This window comes from Lutra lutra, chromosome 15 (genome assembly GCF_902655055.1).
Source record: "Lutra lutra chromosome 15, mLutLut1.2, whole genome shotgun sequence".
NCBI lineage: Eukaryota > Metazoa > Chordata > Mammalia > Carnivora > Mustelidae > Lutra > Lutra lutra.
In genome coordinates this window covers 64010179-64027807 of record NC_062292.1, presented here as the reverse complement: position 1 = coordinate 64027807, position 17629 = coordinate 64010179, and the positions used below count along the sequence as shown (strand labels likewise).

The 17629-nt window shown below is 40.5% G+C and overlaps 1 protein-coding gene across 1 annotated transcript in view; it reads left to right on the top strand.

The window, feature by feature from the left end:
- ATF6 (activating transcription factor 6) overlaps positions 1-17629 on the top strand; it is a 224609-nt gene that overhangs the window by 19387 nt on the left and 187593 nt on the right. Inside the window, exons 6-8 of the mRNA XM_047704064.1 lie at positions 7391-7520; positions 8355-8558; positions 16835-17055. Coding sequence (XP_047560020.1) covers positions 7391-7520; positions 8355-8558; positions 16835-17055 — 555 coding nt within the window. The remainder of the gene's footprint in view (positions 1-7390; positions 7521-8354; positions 8559-16834; positions 17056-17629) is intronic.

Sequence of the window (17629 nt, the reverse complement as noted above, 5' to 3'; positions counted from 1 at the left end):
TGGCTCTTGCTTACCTTCCTGGCTCCCTGTCCCTTCCTGCCTTCACCTTCCCCTTCTAACCTGGTGGGAGTTCTCACCTCAGAGCTCCCGTATTCTCTACTCACTCAGCAACTGTGCCAGGCACTGTTCAAAGCCTGGAAGTGAGTGAAAGCAGCAAGTTGTAGATTTTACACTTGTAGGTTTTTGTACATGCTCCTCTGCCTGGAATAGCCCTCGTTTTTTCCTTCCCTTGTGAAACTCCTATTCATCCTCTTTTAGTCCCGGTTCAAAACAACTTCCTCTGTGAAGCTCTTCTCTGATTGCTACCATTGGAAGTTCTCTGTCTCACAATTTCTCCAAATGATTTAATTTTTTAAAATTTAATTTATCTTGAAGTCAGAAGTATATAACAAGGAATTTTTTTTTTTTTTAAAGATTTTATTTATTTATTTGACAGAGAGAGAGAGAGATCACAAGTAGGCAGAGAGGCAGGCGGCGGGGAGGGGGAAGCAGGCTCCCTGCTGAGCAGAGAGCCCAACGTGGGGCTCGATCCCAAGACCCTGAGATCATCACCTGAGCTGAAGGCAGAGGCTTAACCCTCTGAAGCACCCAAGTGCCCCTATTCAAGGAATATTTACAGAAGCCCGATTTCTGTCCTTTCCTTCCCATCCATCCTTACATGAAAGGTAGCATACTCTGTACCTTGGTCTGCACCTTGCTGGTGTAACTTAGTGGTATATCTTGGAGGTAAGACCAGTTTCAGGATCTTTCTCATTCTTCATGGCTGCATGGTGTTCCACTGTGTGGATGTATCATGCTTTCTTTAGGGATTTCCTTATTTGATGAATCTTTGTGTTCTCAGTCCTTTTCAGGCTCAAATAATACTGTAGTGAATAAGGTGTTACATAAGTCACTCCATATTTTCGCCACGGCGTCTTTGGGATATAATCATAGAAATGAGATTGTTGAGCTCACGGTGAATACATTTGTAATGGTGTGGATTAGAGCCAGATTTCCCTCCGCAGGGTCGTGCGGTTGTATGTTCTGACCAGCAGCGTGTGAGAGGGCCGGTGTTCCCATTGTTCCTGCACAGCGTGCTTTGTTGTCTCTTTGTTTTATTCTAAGTGTGCTTGAACAGCTTCTCAAATATTTCATATGTATAAGGCCTATTTGTGTTTATTTTTTAATGAACTGTCCGTTCAAATTTTGGTTCACTTTTCTATTGGATTGTGTTGGTCTTTTTCTCCTCAAATTTTTAAAGTTGTTTTATTACATATTAGGATTATTAGTCCTTAGTTTGTGAAGTTAACAAGTATTTTTTCTCCAATTTGTCATTTGTCTTGATGCTTTCTGTCTGGTGTTTATTTTCTCCAGGCATACTTTTTCCCGTAGCCAAATTACCAATCTTTTATTGCCTTTTTGGGGGGGGTTAATAGGAGGTTATAGTATTTTTATTTGTGTTTATGTTAACTTTTTGTTTGGAATCCTCTCAAAGTTAGAGAAATGTTACAAGGACATTACACCTAACTTTTTTTTAAAAAAGATTTTATTTATTTATTTGACAGACAGAAATCATAAGCAGGCAGAGAGGTAGGCAGAGAGGGAGAGAAGCAGGCTCCCTGCTGAGCAGAGAGCCCTGTGCGGGGCTTGATCCCAGGACCCTGATATCATGACCTGAGCTGAAGGCAGAGGCCTAACCCACTGAGCCACCCAGGCGCCCCACAAATAACTTCTTTTCCCTGAACCATTTGAGAGTAAGTTGCCAACCTGCTTATCACGCCCAAATACTTCACTGTCTACTTCCTACAATCGTGGATGTGCCTTCTGTGGCCACAGTACAATCACTAACATCAGGAAATGAACGTGGACGCATTATGTTCACCTAGTCTCCAACTCCCACTTACCTTGTGCCGGTTGTCGCAGAGATGTCCCTTAGACCAGCAGCAGAGCCTCGTGTAGAATCCAGCATCGTGTTTGGTTGGCTTGTCTCTTTCATTTCCTTCAGGTGAAACAATTTATTTTTCCTCAACTGTCATGACCTTGTCACTTATGGAGATTAAATACTAGTTATTTTGTAGAATGTTCCTCAATTGGGTTTGTCTGATGTTTTCCTAGGGGTTAGATTCAGGTTTTGTAGCCATGACAGGAATATCACTGGGGTGATGCTGCATCTGTCTCATTTACTTTTGATGAGGTGTCACACGATTTCAGCTTGTCATTACTGATGACGTTCTCTTTGTTCACTTAATTAAGATAATGTCTGCCAGGCTTTTCCACTGTGAGGTTGTCCTTTCTCGCTTTGCCATAAATAAGTATTTTGTGAGGAATTACTTTAAAATGATGTTTAAAAAAAAAAAGTCCAGTTTCTCCTCAAAGTTTAACTTTATCTGTTTACTTCTTTATATCAGTGTGGACGTCAGGGTTTCTTATTTTATTCAACAGGTTGTAATCGATAACTGTTATTATTCTGATTCTCCTGCTGTCCTGGATTGGGCCAGTGCAGCTCCCTTCCCACAGACCTCTGTGTTCTTTTAATATGTCTTCATTGGGCTTTTTGATAAGTCAGGCTGACCCGGTTTTGATGTTATCACCCTGTTCTGACTCCCAGTGTTGGAGTGTTCTCCCCATCCACTGTGTTCTCACTGGTTTCAATCCGACTCAGGTTGGACTCTGACACTCTACTAGCCCGTCTCTCCACATGGATGTTGGTCTTGCTCTGTCGCATCTAGTGGCTTTAGGGTAAAATTATTCAGCAAGGAGTATTTTTGTTTGCTTGTTTGTTTATTCATTTGTTTTTTATATTCCACAAATGAGTGAAATCCCATGGTCTTTGTCTTTCTCAGTCCAACTTAGTTCACTTAGCTTAATGCCTTCCATGTCCATTCATGAGCAAGAAATATTTTCTCAGTGACTGTTAGTACATGTTTTGTAAGGTTTTATTTTTATTTATTTATTTTTAAAGATATATTTATTAGTGTACTCAAGGGGATGGAGCAGTGGTGCAGAGGGAGAGGGGAAGGGAGAGACTCTCAAGCAGACTCCCTGCTGAGCTTGGAGCCCAACGCAGGGCTCCATCCCATGACCCTGAGATCATGACCTGAGTCAAAGTCAAGAGTTGGACGCTCGACTGAGCTACCCAGGTGTCCCATAAGGTTTTTTAAATTAAATTAAATTAAATTTTTAATTTTTTTTAAAAGATGTGGTCCAGGATTGAGGCCTGAACGGCAGCATTTTTTTTTTTTTTAAGATTTTATTTATTTATTTGACAGAGAGAGATCACAACTAGGCAGAGAGTCAGGCAGAGAGAGAGAGGGGGAAGCAGGCTCCCTGCTGAACAGAGAGCCCGACATGGGACTTGATCCCAGGACCCTGAGATCATGACCTGAGCTGAAGGCAGAGGTTTAACCCACTGAGACACCCAGGTGCCCCTGTTTTTTGTTTTTTTTTTTAAGATTTTATTTATTTATCTGATGGAGAGAGAAAGATCACAAGTCTCTCTCGAGTGATGCCGGCGAGGGGTGGGGTTGGTGGGAAGCAGGCTCCCTGCTGAACAGAGAGCCTCACATGGGACTCGATCCCAGGACCCTGAGATCATGACCTGAGCCGAAGGCAGAGCTTAACCCACTGAGCCACCCAGATGCCCCAGGTTGTATTTTTAATTTAGATCTCTGATTCATTTGAAATTATCCTGGTGTATGATGTGAGATACAAATCTAATTTTATCTTTTCCCAAATGACTATCAAAAGAATGGTTTCAATACAGAAAGTTCATCTCGTTCTCACTGGTTTCAATCTGTGTACTTAAAATAGTTCAGGTAAATGGCGTTATTATATTAGATCTCTTTGTATTTCTTTTAAAATAAACACAATGTTTTTAAGATCAGTTCATACTGTTCTGTGTGCGTGGTCTGTTGCATCGAACTGCACAGCACCTCACGGATGTGTTTACCAGGTTTTACCTGCATCCCAGTGAGCGTTGTCAGAAATGACCTTTTATGGGCCTGTGTGAGGACTCCTTCGAGATGCAGCTCGGGTGGAACTGCTGGGTGATCGAGTGCACGTGCTTCATGGGACCAGTGCTGCCACTTGCTCTCTGGTCAGCTGTGGTAGTCTGAAGTCCCGGCCCCAGTGCTTCTGGATCCTGGTAGCTTCTCTTCATCGCTAATGCTCAGCGTTGCCTGGCCTTCTAATTTTTGCCAGATGGTGTAAATTTTTTATTGTTTGTTTTGTTTTAATTCATTTATCTTTGATTACTGATTGTTTTCAACATTACATGGCCTTTTGGATTTGGATATTTTTTCTTTGAATTGTTCATTGCTGTCCTTTGCCAGTTTTTCTATTGAGTTGTCTTTTTCTTACCCACTTGTAAGAATTCCTTCTGTATTTGAGATAGTAACTTTATTGGGTGTAGATATTACATGTATCTTTTTTTTTTTTTTTAAAGGTTTTATTATTTGAGAGAGAAAAAGAGTGAGCGAGCATGCACAAGCAAGGGGTGGGGTAGAGGGAGAGGGAGAAGCAGGCTCCCCTCTGAGCAGAGAATCCAATGCAGGACTCGGTCCCAAGACACTGGGAACATGACCTGAGCCAAAGGCAGACGTTTAACCGACTAAGCCACCCAGGTACCCCTGCACATATCTTTTTACTTTTTATTATATATTAGGTACCCCTGCATATATCTTTTTACTTTTTATTATATATTAGGTACCCCTGCATATATCTTCTTACTTTTTATTATATATTAGCTTTGCAGTCTTTATTGAGTAGAATTTCTAATTCTGAATACTCAGATTCATCTTTTTTTCCCTTTGCCTTTTTGATTTATTTTTGAAGTTTTTTTTAAGAAGTCTTTCTCTGCTTGTAGGCCACAAAGATGTTCTCCTGCATTTTTTTCTATTAACTGCATCGTTTACCTTTCACATTTAGATTTCTTAATACCTTTATTTATTATTTTTTAAAGATTTTATTTATGTATTTGTGAGAGGGAGTGAGGTGAGGGGTAGAGGGAGAAGCATACTCCCTGCTGAGTAGGGACCCTGATGGAGGACTCTATCCCAGGGCGCCTGGATCATGACATGAGCTGAAGATAGAGGCTTAACTGACTGAGCCACCCATGTGCCCCAAGATTTCTTAATACCTTTTTAAAAAAAAATTAAATTTTTAATTTTTAATTTTTAAAATTTTATTTATTTATTTTTAAAAAGATTTTATTTATTTATTTGACAGACAGAGATCACAAATAGGCAGAGAGGGAGGGAAGCAGGCTCCCTGCTGAGCAGAAATCACAATGTGGGGCTCGATCCTAGGACCCTGATAACATGACCCGAGCCAAAGGCAGAGAGGCTTAACCCACTTAACCACCCGGGTCCCCGAATTTTTTATTTTCTAAAAGATTTTATTTATTTAGGGGCTCCTAGGTAGCTCAGTCGTTAAGTGTTTGCCTTTGGCTCAGGTTACGATCCCAGGGTCCTGGGTTTAAGCTCCACGTCGGGCTCCATGCTCCACAGGAAGCCAGCTTTCCTTCTCCTACTCCCCCTCCTTGTGTTTCTGCTCTTGCTTTCTCTCTCTATCAAATAAATAAGATCTCTCTCTCTCTCTTTTTTTTTTTTTTTAAGATTTTATTTATTTGACAGAGAGCACCAGTAGGCAGAGCAGCAGAGGGAAAGGGAGAAGCAGGCTCCCTACTGAGCAGAGAGCCCAATATGGAGCTTGATCCCAGGACCCTGGGATCATGACCTGAGCCAAAGGCAGACGCTTAACCAACTGAGCCACCCAAGCATCCCTTCTTAATGCCTTTAGAGTCTACCTTACTGTGTGGTTTTAGTTAGGGATCTAGTCTTGATTTTCTCTAAGTAAACCAGTTTCTCCAGTTGTATCACCTTTGCAGTCATTCTGTTAAAGAATATCTTATGTTTGGTGGCGCCTTAGTCAAGTTATCTTTTATGTATCTCAGTTAAGTTTTGAAATTTTCTTTATATAGGCCCTGTACATTCCTTAGAAAATTAACTCCTAGGTATTTTATAATTGTTAAAGCTCTTGCGGGTGAAATCTTTTTTATTATATTTTTAAGTGATTATTCATACAATATTTTCATTGTGAAGTGTTTTTTAATTGGTTTTTATGTGTGTTCCAAGTAGACAGCATGTCACCTTACAAAGGCACTTCTGTCTCTTCTATTTTAATACTTACTCCTTTTATTTCATTTTCTAGTATAATGATGTTGGCTAGAATTATAGAAAAGCAGTTACATTTCTTATTCTGGACTTTAATGTTATTGTATTTAGTATTTCTCCATTAAGTATGACATTGGCTATGCAATTATGCCTAGCTTTTTTTTTTTTTAAAGATTTTATTTATTTATTTGACAGACAAAGATCACAAGTAGGCAGAGAGGCAGGCAGAAAGAGAGGGGGAAGCAGGCTCCCTGCGGAGATGAGGGGCTCAATCCCAGGACCCTGGGATCATGACCTGAGCCGAAGGCAGAGGCTTTAGCCGCTGAGCCACCCAGGTGCCCTAGCTTTTTTTTTTTTTAATGTTAAGAAATACCTTTTAAGAATCTGAGGTCACAAAGAGATTTGTATTGAGATCTACTAAATGTTAAAAGTCTTGGAAAATGTTGTCTTTATACATCTCTGTATTAACAATTCACCCATTAAGAAAAAGAAAATAGTCCTGTTCCTTTCAGTGTTTGTCTTTCTTTCAAAACATTTGGGACGGGACGCCTGGGTGGCTCAGTTGGTTAAGCAGCTGCCTTCGGCTCAGGTCATGATCCCAGCGTCCTGGGATCGAGTCCCGCATCGGGCTCTTTGCTTGGCAGGGAGCCTGCTTCTCCCTCTGCCTCTGCCTGCCATTCTGTCTGCCTGTGCTCGCTCTCTCTCCCTCTCTCTCTCTGACAAATAAATAAATAAAATCTTTAAAAAAAAAAAAAAAAAAAAAAAACAAACAAAACATTTGGGACAAAGGTGGTGTCAATAAATGAAAAAGAAAAATAGTAAGAATTATTTGTTTTGAGTTTCTTATAAGACTAGTAAATTAGAGATTAGAGGAAAGGATATTGGCATTTTAACCTTAGTCTTATACCAAATGTTTGTATGGCTAGGAACCAAGTAAACAGCAAGTGTGTGGGAGGAAATACAGGAGCAGATCAGTGCTTCTCATCTTTAATATGAGAGGATGACTTAGGCATCCTCTGCAATTTGAATTATTTTTCCTCTTGTATTGATGGATAATGTTACTTTATCCACAGTCTCTTAGTACTCAGTATGTAAAGTTTCTAATACATCACACCTTTGCCTTGAAGTTTTCCTTGAATGTTTATCTGTTTGTGTATGGATCTTGCCTCTCTAAACCATTTTCTGTTCAAGAATTACATTCTTCTCCATGAACTTGTTTGTATTTTATTTTGCTGTAGGAGGAGTTGGATTTGTCTTCTCCTTCCCAGATGTCTCCCCTTTCCCTTTATGGTGAAAGCTCTCATAGTCCCTCCTCAGCAGAGCCCCTGAAGGAAGATAAGCCCGTCGTTGGTCCTAGGAGCAAAACTGGTATGACTCCCATCTCCTATCTTCTGTTCTTTCTAACTTGGACTGAACTTAGGTTCCATTTTTTTAAAAGAAAATGTTGGATTATGTGCATGTTTATTAATCTGGCTTTTTGTTTTTAAACAAGTGGGCCTGTCTTCTTTGGTTGTATTGTCTTTATGGGTGAAAAATGCTTTAAAGTAGATACAGGCCTCATCATCTTCAGGAGAGAATTCAAGGATTCAGTTAAAGATATTGAATGTGAGGGCCATTTGGTTGTGACATTTATTACCTCTTAATCTTCAGGCCTTATTAGTGATTTTAGCTATTCTCTACCAGTTCTAATATCCCAGAGCTGCAGTGTGGTCGTTCCAACAAAAATCATCATTTTGACCCTCAGTGTGGTCAAAAAGGAAGGCTCATTTGACTTCCACAGTAAATAAGTCATGACGATGTAAGGTACAGCATGGTGCTATGGTTAGTGATACTGTGTTGTCTATTTGATTGCTAAGAGATTAGATCTTACAAGTTTTCATCACAAGAAAAAAAAATTGTAACTGTGGTAGCAGATGTTAACTAGCCTTCTTGTGGTAATCCTTTTGTGATACAAATATCAAATCATGTTGTACCCCTGAAATTAATATAATGTTATATGTCAATTATACCTCAAAAAAAGGGGTAGACCTCAGATGAAGGACTTTTCTTTAGTCCATTAAGTTATAGAGTAGCTAGGCTTAAACTCCGGGTAGGGACAGTTACTCAGAGGTCTAGATAATGTGTAGAAAAAGGTGTACCATAGAATCTGTTTTCTAGGAATTGCTTTCACAATGATCCGTGGTTTGTTTGGATTTTCTCCAGAAAATGGACTGACTCCAAAGAAAAAAATTCAGATGAATTCAAAACCTTCAATTCAGCCCAAGCCATTATTACTTCCAGCAGCACCCAAGACTCAGACGAACTCTGGCGTTCCAGCGAAAACCATCATTATTCAGACATTACCCACGCTTGTACCGTTGGCAAAGCAGCAGCCAATTATCAGCATACATCCTGCGCCCTCTAAAGGTACCTGCGTGGAACTGGAGGCTGCGTAGTTTAATTGGTGCCACGAAGACTTGTGTCATGTCATTTGTTTTAACTCAGGTTGTAATTTCTGAGCACAGGCTGGGTGCCAGGAATTGTCCTTGGTTTTTGTGGATGTGACAGATGACTAACAGATGGTTCTTGTTCTAACAAGGGAGATAGCTATCCAGATGAATTATATCAGATACTTCTTTTTTCTTACAGTGTTTTTTTTTTTTAAGATTTTATTTATTTATTTGACAAAGATCACAAGTAGGCAGAGAGGCAGGCAAAGACAGAGAGAGGAGGAAGCAGGCCTCTCGCTAAGCCGAGAGCCCAATGTGGGGCTCAATCCCAGGACCCCGGGATCATGACCTGAGCCGAAGGCAGAGGCCTTAACCCACTGAGCCACCCAAGCGCCCCTTTTCTTACAGTTTTAATGACGAAAACACCTGTCTGTCAGGATGGTGGTTTTATATAACCACTTGTAATGAAGAAGAAAATCCAGGAAACTTTATTGGCACCATTCTATCCTGGGAGTTTTGTGTCCCTGAACTCTTGTTTTTAAGTAGAGGTCAGTATGTAAATAGCGTTATGGGTCTATTGATGAGTTTCGGTGATAGCATGAGGCTCTTCGTCCCTGCAGAGGCAGCATGCTTTAGTAAACATGGTCTTGAGTGAGGGCATGAAGAAGAGAGCTCAACTCTTGTCTTCAGTTAAGAATATGTGCGTTTCTGTATCGTGTCCACCAGATGGCCTCCCATCCTCAAGTCTACATGAATTGTAGTATCGAAAGAACACACTTGAGGATTTGGTGGTGCACAGATAAGGAATCATTTGCATGGGGAGATGTCTTAGGCAGATTATCTGTCATTCTCCTCATACTGATGTGTGTACACAGGAGTAAAGGAGAACCTGATCGATGTTCTTTCCCCGGATTTAGGGCTAGGTCTCAATGGTGTATGGATTGTAAACAAATGTTTCTTCTATGGCGATGTTTTCCAGCTCTAGATTGTCAGTTCCTTTCTTTGGAGCAAGAAGATCAAGTTTTAATGAGAGCAAGGTCATAAATTTGATTTCTAGTTAGTCTGTTAGTTTTGTTTTAGTGTAAGGTCATGGACAATATAACATTGATAAAGAGAAGAACTAGGTGGGAGATTGGACGAGTCAGTGAAAAATCTATCAAAGTCTACCAGAACCCTAGACAAACCTGGAATACCAGCCCTTTCTGTACAGAGTCAGAACTGCTGCTTTTTTCATGTGAAAAATAGCAGTCTGATAGAAGAGGTGTTCTTGTGGTCTGTGAATGGATGTTAAGTGTTCATAACTTGAAATAAAATGTAAGATTTATTGTATGTGTGGACTTTTCTCAGGATAGTCTCCAAAACTTTCATCAGGATCTCAGAAGGATCTGTGTCTTCCCAAAGGCTAAGAAAGAAAGAAAGAATGAATGAATGGATTTATTTTTTAATAATTTTATTTTTTCAGTGTAAGGCTAAGAATTTAAACTTGTGAAGAACCTCATTATGGTTTCCATAAGTTCTTAAAACACAAGTGTAAAAAGTGAAAGCCGGACATTAATATGACTAGTGTGTGAAGCAAGGGGTATTCCTGAGAATTTGCTCTTAGCAGACCGTGTTCAAGTGATAGAAGACAAACCATTCTTTTCTGAGCAGCTTGTCATGTTCAGAAACCCAAGTCATACGTTATTCAGAAAATGTCCGCGCCTGCCCATTTTCTGAAGATAGTATTTATGTTTGCTAGTATAAGGCACTTGTGTGTTTTTCTAGTACAATCCAGCGAGTTGGTGTTATTATAACATAAAGATTTAAGTGTATGTCTTCCATTTATTTGAAATAAAGTGGTAGAGGGGAAATACAGGAGAGGCATTTTATAGTTAATCAATGTAAGTGTCAGTAGTAAATACTTTACTATTAAAAAAGAAGTTATTTTTATAGGATTAAGTTCACATTCTCTAACTTGGAAGTAAAGCCCACCACGGTTTGGCTCCAGTTTCATTTTCTAACTTTACATTATAATCACTCCTTTTTATAAACCCAACTTCCTCTTCGAGCCCAACCAATCTGGCCACTGTCCCTTGAAGTCTCTCATTTTTTTCTAATTTCTTGGCTTAGACCATTCTGTCTGCCTGAAATAACTTCTGTAACTTAAGTCCTGTACATCTATTAATGCTGTTAGAAGTGCAGGTGAGAGATGATGAAAGCCCGGTGTGTCTGTGAAAGTGGAGAGCCAGGATAGAGGGTGCGGAGGTTAAAAAGTGCAGAATCGCAAGCTTGGCAGTTGGATCCTTTGGAAAGGGGATGAAGGATAGAGAGGAATGTGTCCTATGTCTTGGGCTTGTCGGGTAGATGATAGCGCAAGTCATTGAAATGGAGGATGGAGGTAAACTAACTTGCCTCAGGTCATTCTGCTCCTGAGAGGTAGAGGCAGAACTGGACCCCGGGTGGTCTGGCTCAGCATCTGTGCAATTGGTCATGCTACTAGATTTCCTCTAAAAGAAGGTGCAGATGTGCTCCTTGATCTCCAGAATTCTGTCTAATTGGGGAGTTAACATATTTACAAAAATAAATAACAGTGACCGTGAGAACTAATGAGTTAATAATATGTGTAGTGCCCTTACGGAAGCTGTTACTATACAGAAATGGAAATTAATAATAGTAAATAATAGCTATCATCGAAGTTCTTGCTGTGTGGCACTGTTGTGTTTAAGTGCCTTATCTTATTTAATCATTACACTGGCTCTGAGAATAGGTACTATTATTGTCTTCATTTTATAGACGAGAACATTGAGACACAGGAATCATTTACCCCAAGTGACACAGCTATGTTATTTTAGACAAAGTAGGCATCCAATAAATGTTTGATACATAGTTTGAAGCCTTTGAAGAAAGTTGAAAAGGAAGAATGCCTGTCACACTCGGTGAGTCATACAGAGTCAGAAGTATTCAGCATTGAATCTAGCCGTGTTCCATTCAGGGGGATTACCTGTAAGGTAAGGACATACCATTAAGGGTGGACACAGCATTAAGGTATGTCATGTCTGAAAGGATTCTGAGCATGCTGCAATGGATAAATAGCCTATGGTTTTCCTTTCTGACCCCCTTTTGTCCTTTTCATACTAGGGGCAGTAGTTCTTGTGTTCAGCTGCTAACTGTTTAAGGCCCAGAACAGTGCTTTGCAATGTGTTCTGTGATCCCTGAGCATCTAGCGGGCCAGTGTTTAGCAAGTCACCACAAGAGTTTTTTGTTTTCTTGAACATGTTATAATAGAAGTTTCTCCCCATTCTGTCTTGGCATGCCTAGAATATTTAGAGGATCCTAGAGTTAGATGCTGCTAGGTAATTTGAGGATAGTTGCGCACCATGGGATGTTCATCATAGAAAACAGGAGGCAGCAGTGGCCTGGTAGGACTGGGAGCCACTTGGGTACACAGACCCTGCCTCTGTGTTGCCCCATCTCCCTCACTCCATGAGGCAGTTCTCTCAGCAAGGAGGTGGTGATAACTGAGCAATGGACAGTACAGACTTGGGTTACTTTTCTAAATCAGTTTTAAGAAATAGCGCAAAGCCATTTGCATGTGTTAACTGCAGCTAGGAGTATGATCATTTCTTTGAAATGTTTAATTCTTTACTTTTACCACCTCCTCTGCTCTTTGGAATAATCCCAAAGTTCACTGAGCAATATTTCATTTTGGGATCTTTTTTTTTAAAGATTTTATTTATTTATTTGACAGAGAGAGATCAAAGTACGCAGAGAGGCAGGCAGAGAGAGAGAGGAGGAAGCAGGCTCCCTGCCAAGCAGAGAGCCCGATGCGGGACTCGATCCCAGGACCCTGAGATCATGACCTGAGCCGAAGGCAGAGGCTTAACCCACTGAGCCACCCAGGCGCCCCCGTTTTGGGATCTTTTAATTGTAATCTTTAAACTGAGAAGATGTGGAACACTGCTTCCCATAATGCTCTTCTCAGAGTATTGGTTTAACTCAGTGGCTCCCACACCACAGACTGTGTACCCCAGGGTATGGGTGGTGGGAATAGTAGCCTTTGGCATTTTGCAAGGCCTCTGCAAACCCATATACTGACAGGTATTTTCTGTAGCCTGAATAATTTGTTTTATATATTTTTGTACTCCTATTTTTAAAATTTTTGTGACTATAGTTCAGATTAGTAAACTACAAATTTATTTTAAATTGTTACTAGGTTTTTGTTGTGATTGTTTTTTTAAGTAATGTGGGTCTTGAACTCATGACTCTGAGATCAAGACATGAGCCGAGAGATCAAGAGTCTCAGCCTGACAGAGCCACCCAGGTGCCCCTGATACTAAGTTCTTTTTTTTTTTTTTTTTTAAAGATTTTATTTATTTATTTGACAGACAGAGATCACAAGTAGGCGGAGAGGCAGGCAGAGAGAGGGAGGGAAGCAGGCTCCCCACTGAGCAGAGAGCCTGATGCAGGACTCGATCCAAGAACCCTGAGATCATGACTTGAGCTGAAGGCAGAGGCTCTAACCCACCGAGCCACCCAGGCGCCCCGTTACTAAGTTCTTAATAGCCGTTTCTCATGTATTTTCTCAGTCCTGAAACTGAAAGGACAGCCATGATCATCTTGGGTGACCATGATACTTTTTGATATTAAAGAAGAGTGGTCACTTGGTTTAAGGTTTACATAATGAAGAGCGTGTCTTCTTCTAGTACCAGATTGTACTTTCTTTTTTTTTCTTTTATTTTTTTAAGATTTTATTTTTTTGAGGGGGCGCCTGCGTGGCTCAGTGGGTTAAAGCCTCTGCCTTTGGCTCAGGTCATGATCCCAGGGTCCTGGGATCAAGCCCCGCATCGGGCTCTCTGCTCAGCAGAAGGCCTGCTTCCTCCTCTCTCTCTGCCTGCCTCTCTGCCTACTCTCTCTCTGTCAAATAAATAAAATCTTAAAAAGAAAAAAAAAGATTTTATTTATTTGAGAGAGTATGGCAGTGTAGAAGCGAGTGGGGGAGGAGCAGAGCAAGAGAAAATCTTAAGCAGACTCCCTCCTGAGCTTGGTACTCTACACGGGGCTTAGTCTCATGACCCTGAGATCATGACCTGAGCTGAAATCAAGAGTCGAGAGCTTAACCAACTGAACCACCCAGCATCCCCTGGATTGTAATTTCTTTTTTTTTCTTTTTTATTTCTTTTCAGTGTTCCAGAATTCATTGTTTATGCACCACACCCAGTGCTCCATGCAGTACGTGCCCTCCATAATACCCACCACCAGGATCACCCAACCCCCCATCCCCCTCCCCTCCCAAACCCTCAGTTTGTTTCTCAGAGTCCACAGTCTCTCATGCTTCGTCTCCCCACTCCGATTTCCCTCAACTCCCTTCTCTCCATCTCCCAGTGTCCTCCATGTTATTCCTTATGCTCCACAAGTAAGTGAAACCATATGATAATTGACTTACCCTGCTTGACTTACTTCACTCAGCATAATCTCTTTCAGTCCCATCCATGTTGGTACAAAAGTTGGGTATTCATCCTTTCTGATGGAGGCATAATACTCCATTGTATATATGGACCATATCTTCTTTATCCATTTGTCCACTGAAGGGCATCTTGGTTCTCTCCACAGTTTGTTGACTGTGGCCATTGTTGCTATGAACACTGGGGAACAGATGGCCCTTCTTTTCACTCCATCTGTATCTTTGGGGTAAATACTCAGTAGGTAATTGCAGGGTCATAGGGAAGCTCTATTTTTAATTTCTTAAGGAATCTCCACACTGTTTTCCGAAGTGGCTGCACCAGCTTGCATTCCCACCAACAGTGTAAGAGGGTTCCCTTTTCTCCACATCCTCTCCAACACATGTTGTTTCCTGTCTTGCTAATTTTGGCCATTCTAAGTGGTGTAAGGAGGTATCTCAATGTGGTTTTGATTTGAATCTCCCTGATGGCTAATGATGATGAACATTTTTTCTCGCATCTGTTAGCCATTTGTATTAGACTGTAATTTCTTAATAATGAGTGTTATTAAGAAACCTTACACCTGGTCATGAGCTTTTTATTTTATATGTTTATTTGAATATTTGACCTAAGCATATTTATATCTGCTTATGAGTCATCTCCTCATTTAAATGTTTTTATTTCATAAAAGAAGTTTTTCCGGGGGAAAAAAGATAAAAATGTTTAGAGATCACTTTTGGCCAAATAAATTACACATATTAAAAATCTATGAAGTTAACTTTTTTATGTGGGATAAAATGGTGTTAACTAAACTCTAGTTTTAGTGTGCTTTTTGGGGCCATGTGAAACGTAAAGACTTTGATTTTATAGAAGTGACCTTTTTTTTTTTTTAAGCTAAGACAGGTGTTCTTAACAAACAGGTGTTTCAAAGTATTATTTAGATTTTTAGTTTTTCTTGATCCTTTGAAATACCAAGCTGAATTTTACGTGGGTCGTGTTACACTGGCTGAAAGTAGAATGCTTTTTTTTTCCTGCCTTGAAGAAGAATTATAAATATTCATGTAATTGTAGTTGCTGGTTACTGTAGTACCTTTTTTTGCTGGATAGGCCCAAGCAGCTGTGGATGCTGGGGGAGGCTTTCAGCACCTTGTAAAATTGGCCAGATCTGAAAGGAAGCATTCAGTAGGCAAGTGAGATTTCTAAAAGACCAGAGTTCTGAGTCATGGGAGTCTTCTTTAGGTTAATGATACTAAATCTCCTCAGATTAGTGTAATTTAAAAAACAATGTTAAATGTGGAGATTTCAGAAAAAGATTTAGAGGCCATTTTGTGTGTTTAGGGGGAGTTGGTATTATCTACAGATAATTTTAAGTTACAGATTTGTCTCCTGTGCTTGTTCACTGTGAGTTCATTTCAAATGGTTTTAATGTTTGTTCGTTTGTTTTAAGATTTTCTTTATTTATTTGACACACAGAGAGAGAGAGAGAGAGATCACAAGTAGGCAGAGCAGCAGGCAGTGAGAGGGGGAAGCAGGCTCCCTGCTGAGCAGAGAGCCTGATGTGGGGCTCGATCCTAGGACCCTGAGATCATGACCAGAGCCAAAGACAGAGTCTTAACCCACTGAGCCACCCAGGTACCCCTCAGTGTTTTTTTAATAAGGACATTGTGAACAACTTCATAAAAAAAAGTATATTTTTAATTGAAGTATAATTAACATAGCGTTATTAGTTTCGGGTGTACAGTGTAATGACTGAACAATTCTGCTCGTGACTCAGTGCTCATCGCACTAAGTGTCACTCTTCATCCCCTTCGTTTCACCTGCCCACCTCCCTGCTGGCAACCACCAGTTCTCTTTAAGAGTCTTGGTTTTGGTTTTTTTAATTTTTTGTTTCTATTTTTTTAGAGACAGAGTATGACTGGGCAGTGGGGCAAGGGCGGCAGAGGGAGAGGGAAAGAGAGAATCCCAGGCAGGCCCCACACCCAACTTGGAGCCTGACACAGCTCGTTCTCATGGCCCTGAGATTACAACTCCAGCTAAGAGCCAGAGTCTGACGCTTAGATGACTGAGCCGCCTAGGTGTCCCTGGAGTCTGTTTTTGTTGTTGTTTGTCCCTTTTCTCTGTTCATTTGTTTCTTAAATTCCACATATGTTTGTCTTTCTTGGACTTATTTCACTTAGCAGAATAGTGTCTAGATCCATCCATGTTTTTGCAGATGGCAAGATCTCATCTTTTTACAGCGAAATAGTATTCCTTTGCCTATATAGGCCGCCTGTTCTTTATCCATTCATCAGTTAGTGGATACTTGGGATGCATCCGTATCTTGGCTTTGGGAGATATTACTGCAAGTTTCAACATTTTTGATATTTGTAGTCCCTGGGCTGCCACATTTTGAGTCACCGAATCTCCGTTTGTATATTTTTGGTGCTGTATTTCTAAATCCTGTTAATTTAAAATATGTGGCTCTCAGTGTTCAGGATAAAAGATTCATTATTTATAATATGAAAAATACTTCTTGGCGCTCATAAATTTCCGTGGTTAATAGAGAAATCTATGTGTAACTCAGCAAGTTTGACATGAATGTAGTTGAGAAAAAATGTGGACATACATTGTTCATGATAACTTCATAGGAAACAAATGTAGTTGGTATCATTAAAAACAAAACATCAGAAGTCACTGTGTGTGTGTGCTGCTGTTGATTATGTTTTAATTGGTGGTTTTAAATGCCCTCAGTGTCCTCCTCCTCTTGTATCCGCAGAAGAGACCTAAATGTTAAACACTGTCCTTTGTCATAGTGGTCACGCACACTCTGACTCCTTTCCTGTTTCCTCCACCGCAGGTCCGACCGTCGTGCTTTCTCAACCTGCGGTCGTACAACTTCAGGCTCCTGGAGTCCTGCCCTCTTCTGCCCCAGTCCTTGCTGTCGCCGGGGGAGCCACACAACTACCTAATCACATGGTGAATGTGGTGCCGGCTGCTGTGGCAAACAGCCCAGTGAATGGAAAACTAGCAGTGACTAAACCTGTCCTACAAAGTACCATGAGAAGCGTGGGCTCGGATGTGAGTGGTGCAACTTCGTGCTTTATCATGCCTGACTGAAAAAGACAACAAGGACAAAATCACACTGTTTTGTTTTTGTTGCCTTGTTTTTGCTTTTTGGAGTTTTTGTCATCTTGCCTTGGCAAATTAGCACATCAGAATCTAAGTGAAAAGGTTTTAGAAAGTCTGAAGTTGTTTGATGAAAAGTGATGTTTTCATACGTTCCTCTGTAACTCCTTCTTTCAAGCCCTCCTCGCATTCTGCAAGGCTTTCCCCAACCCAGTCAGACACTAGTATTTTCCAAGACTCTTTCATGTCTCCTGATTGAAATGTTTTTGGCAGTTCCCAGATAAGAGCCTGTTGGCTATTTTTTGGTCAGGATTTACATTTACCTTCTCTCTTGATTTATTGAAGGGTTTTCACCACTGCAAAATGATGACTTGCTACTCTTAGGAGCTCTCTTAATGATTAGTTGGTATTTTCCCATCTTTGCAAATCCTCAGATTTTCTAGCACATTTTAGGCTTATTTATTTGTTTTTTTTTATAATTTACAAATCACAGAAAGTTTCCTAAGACCCGTCTTCCTCAAAGCCA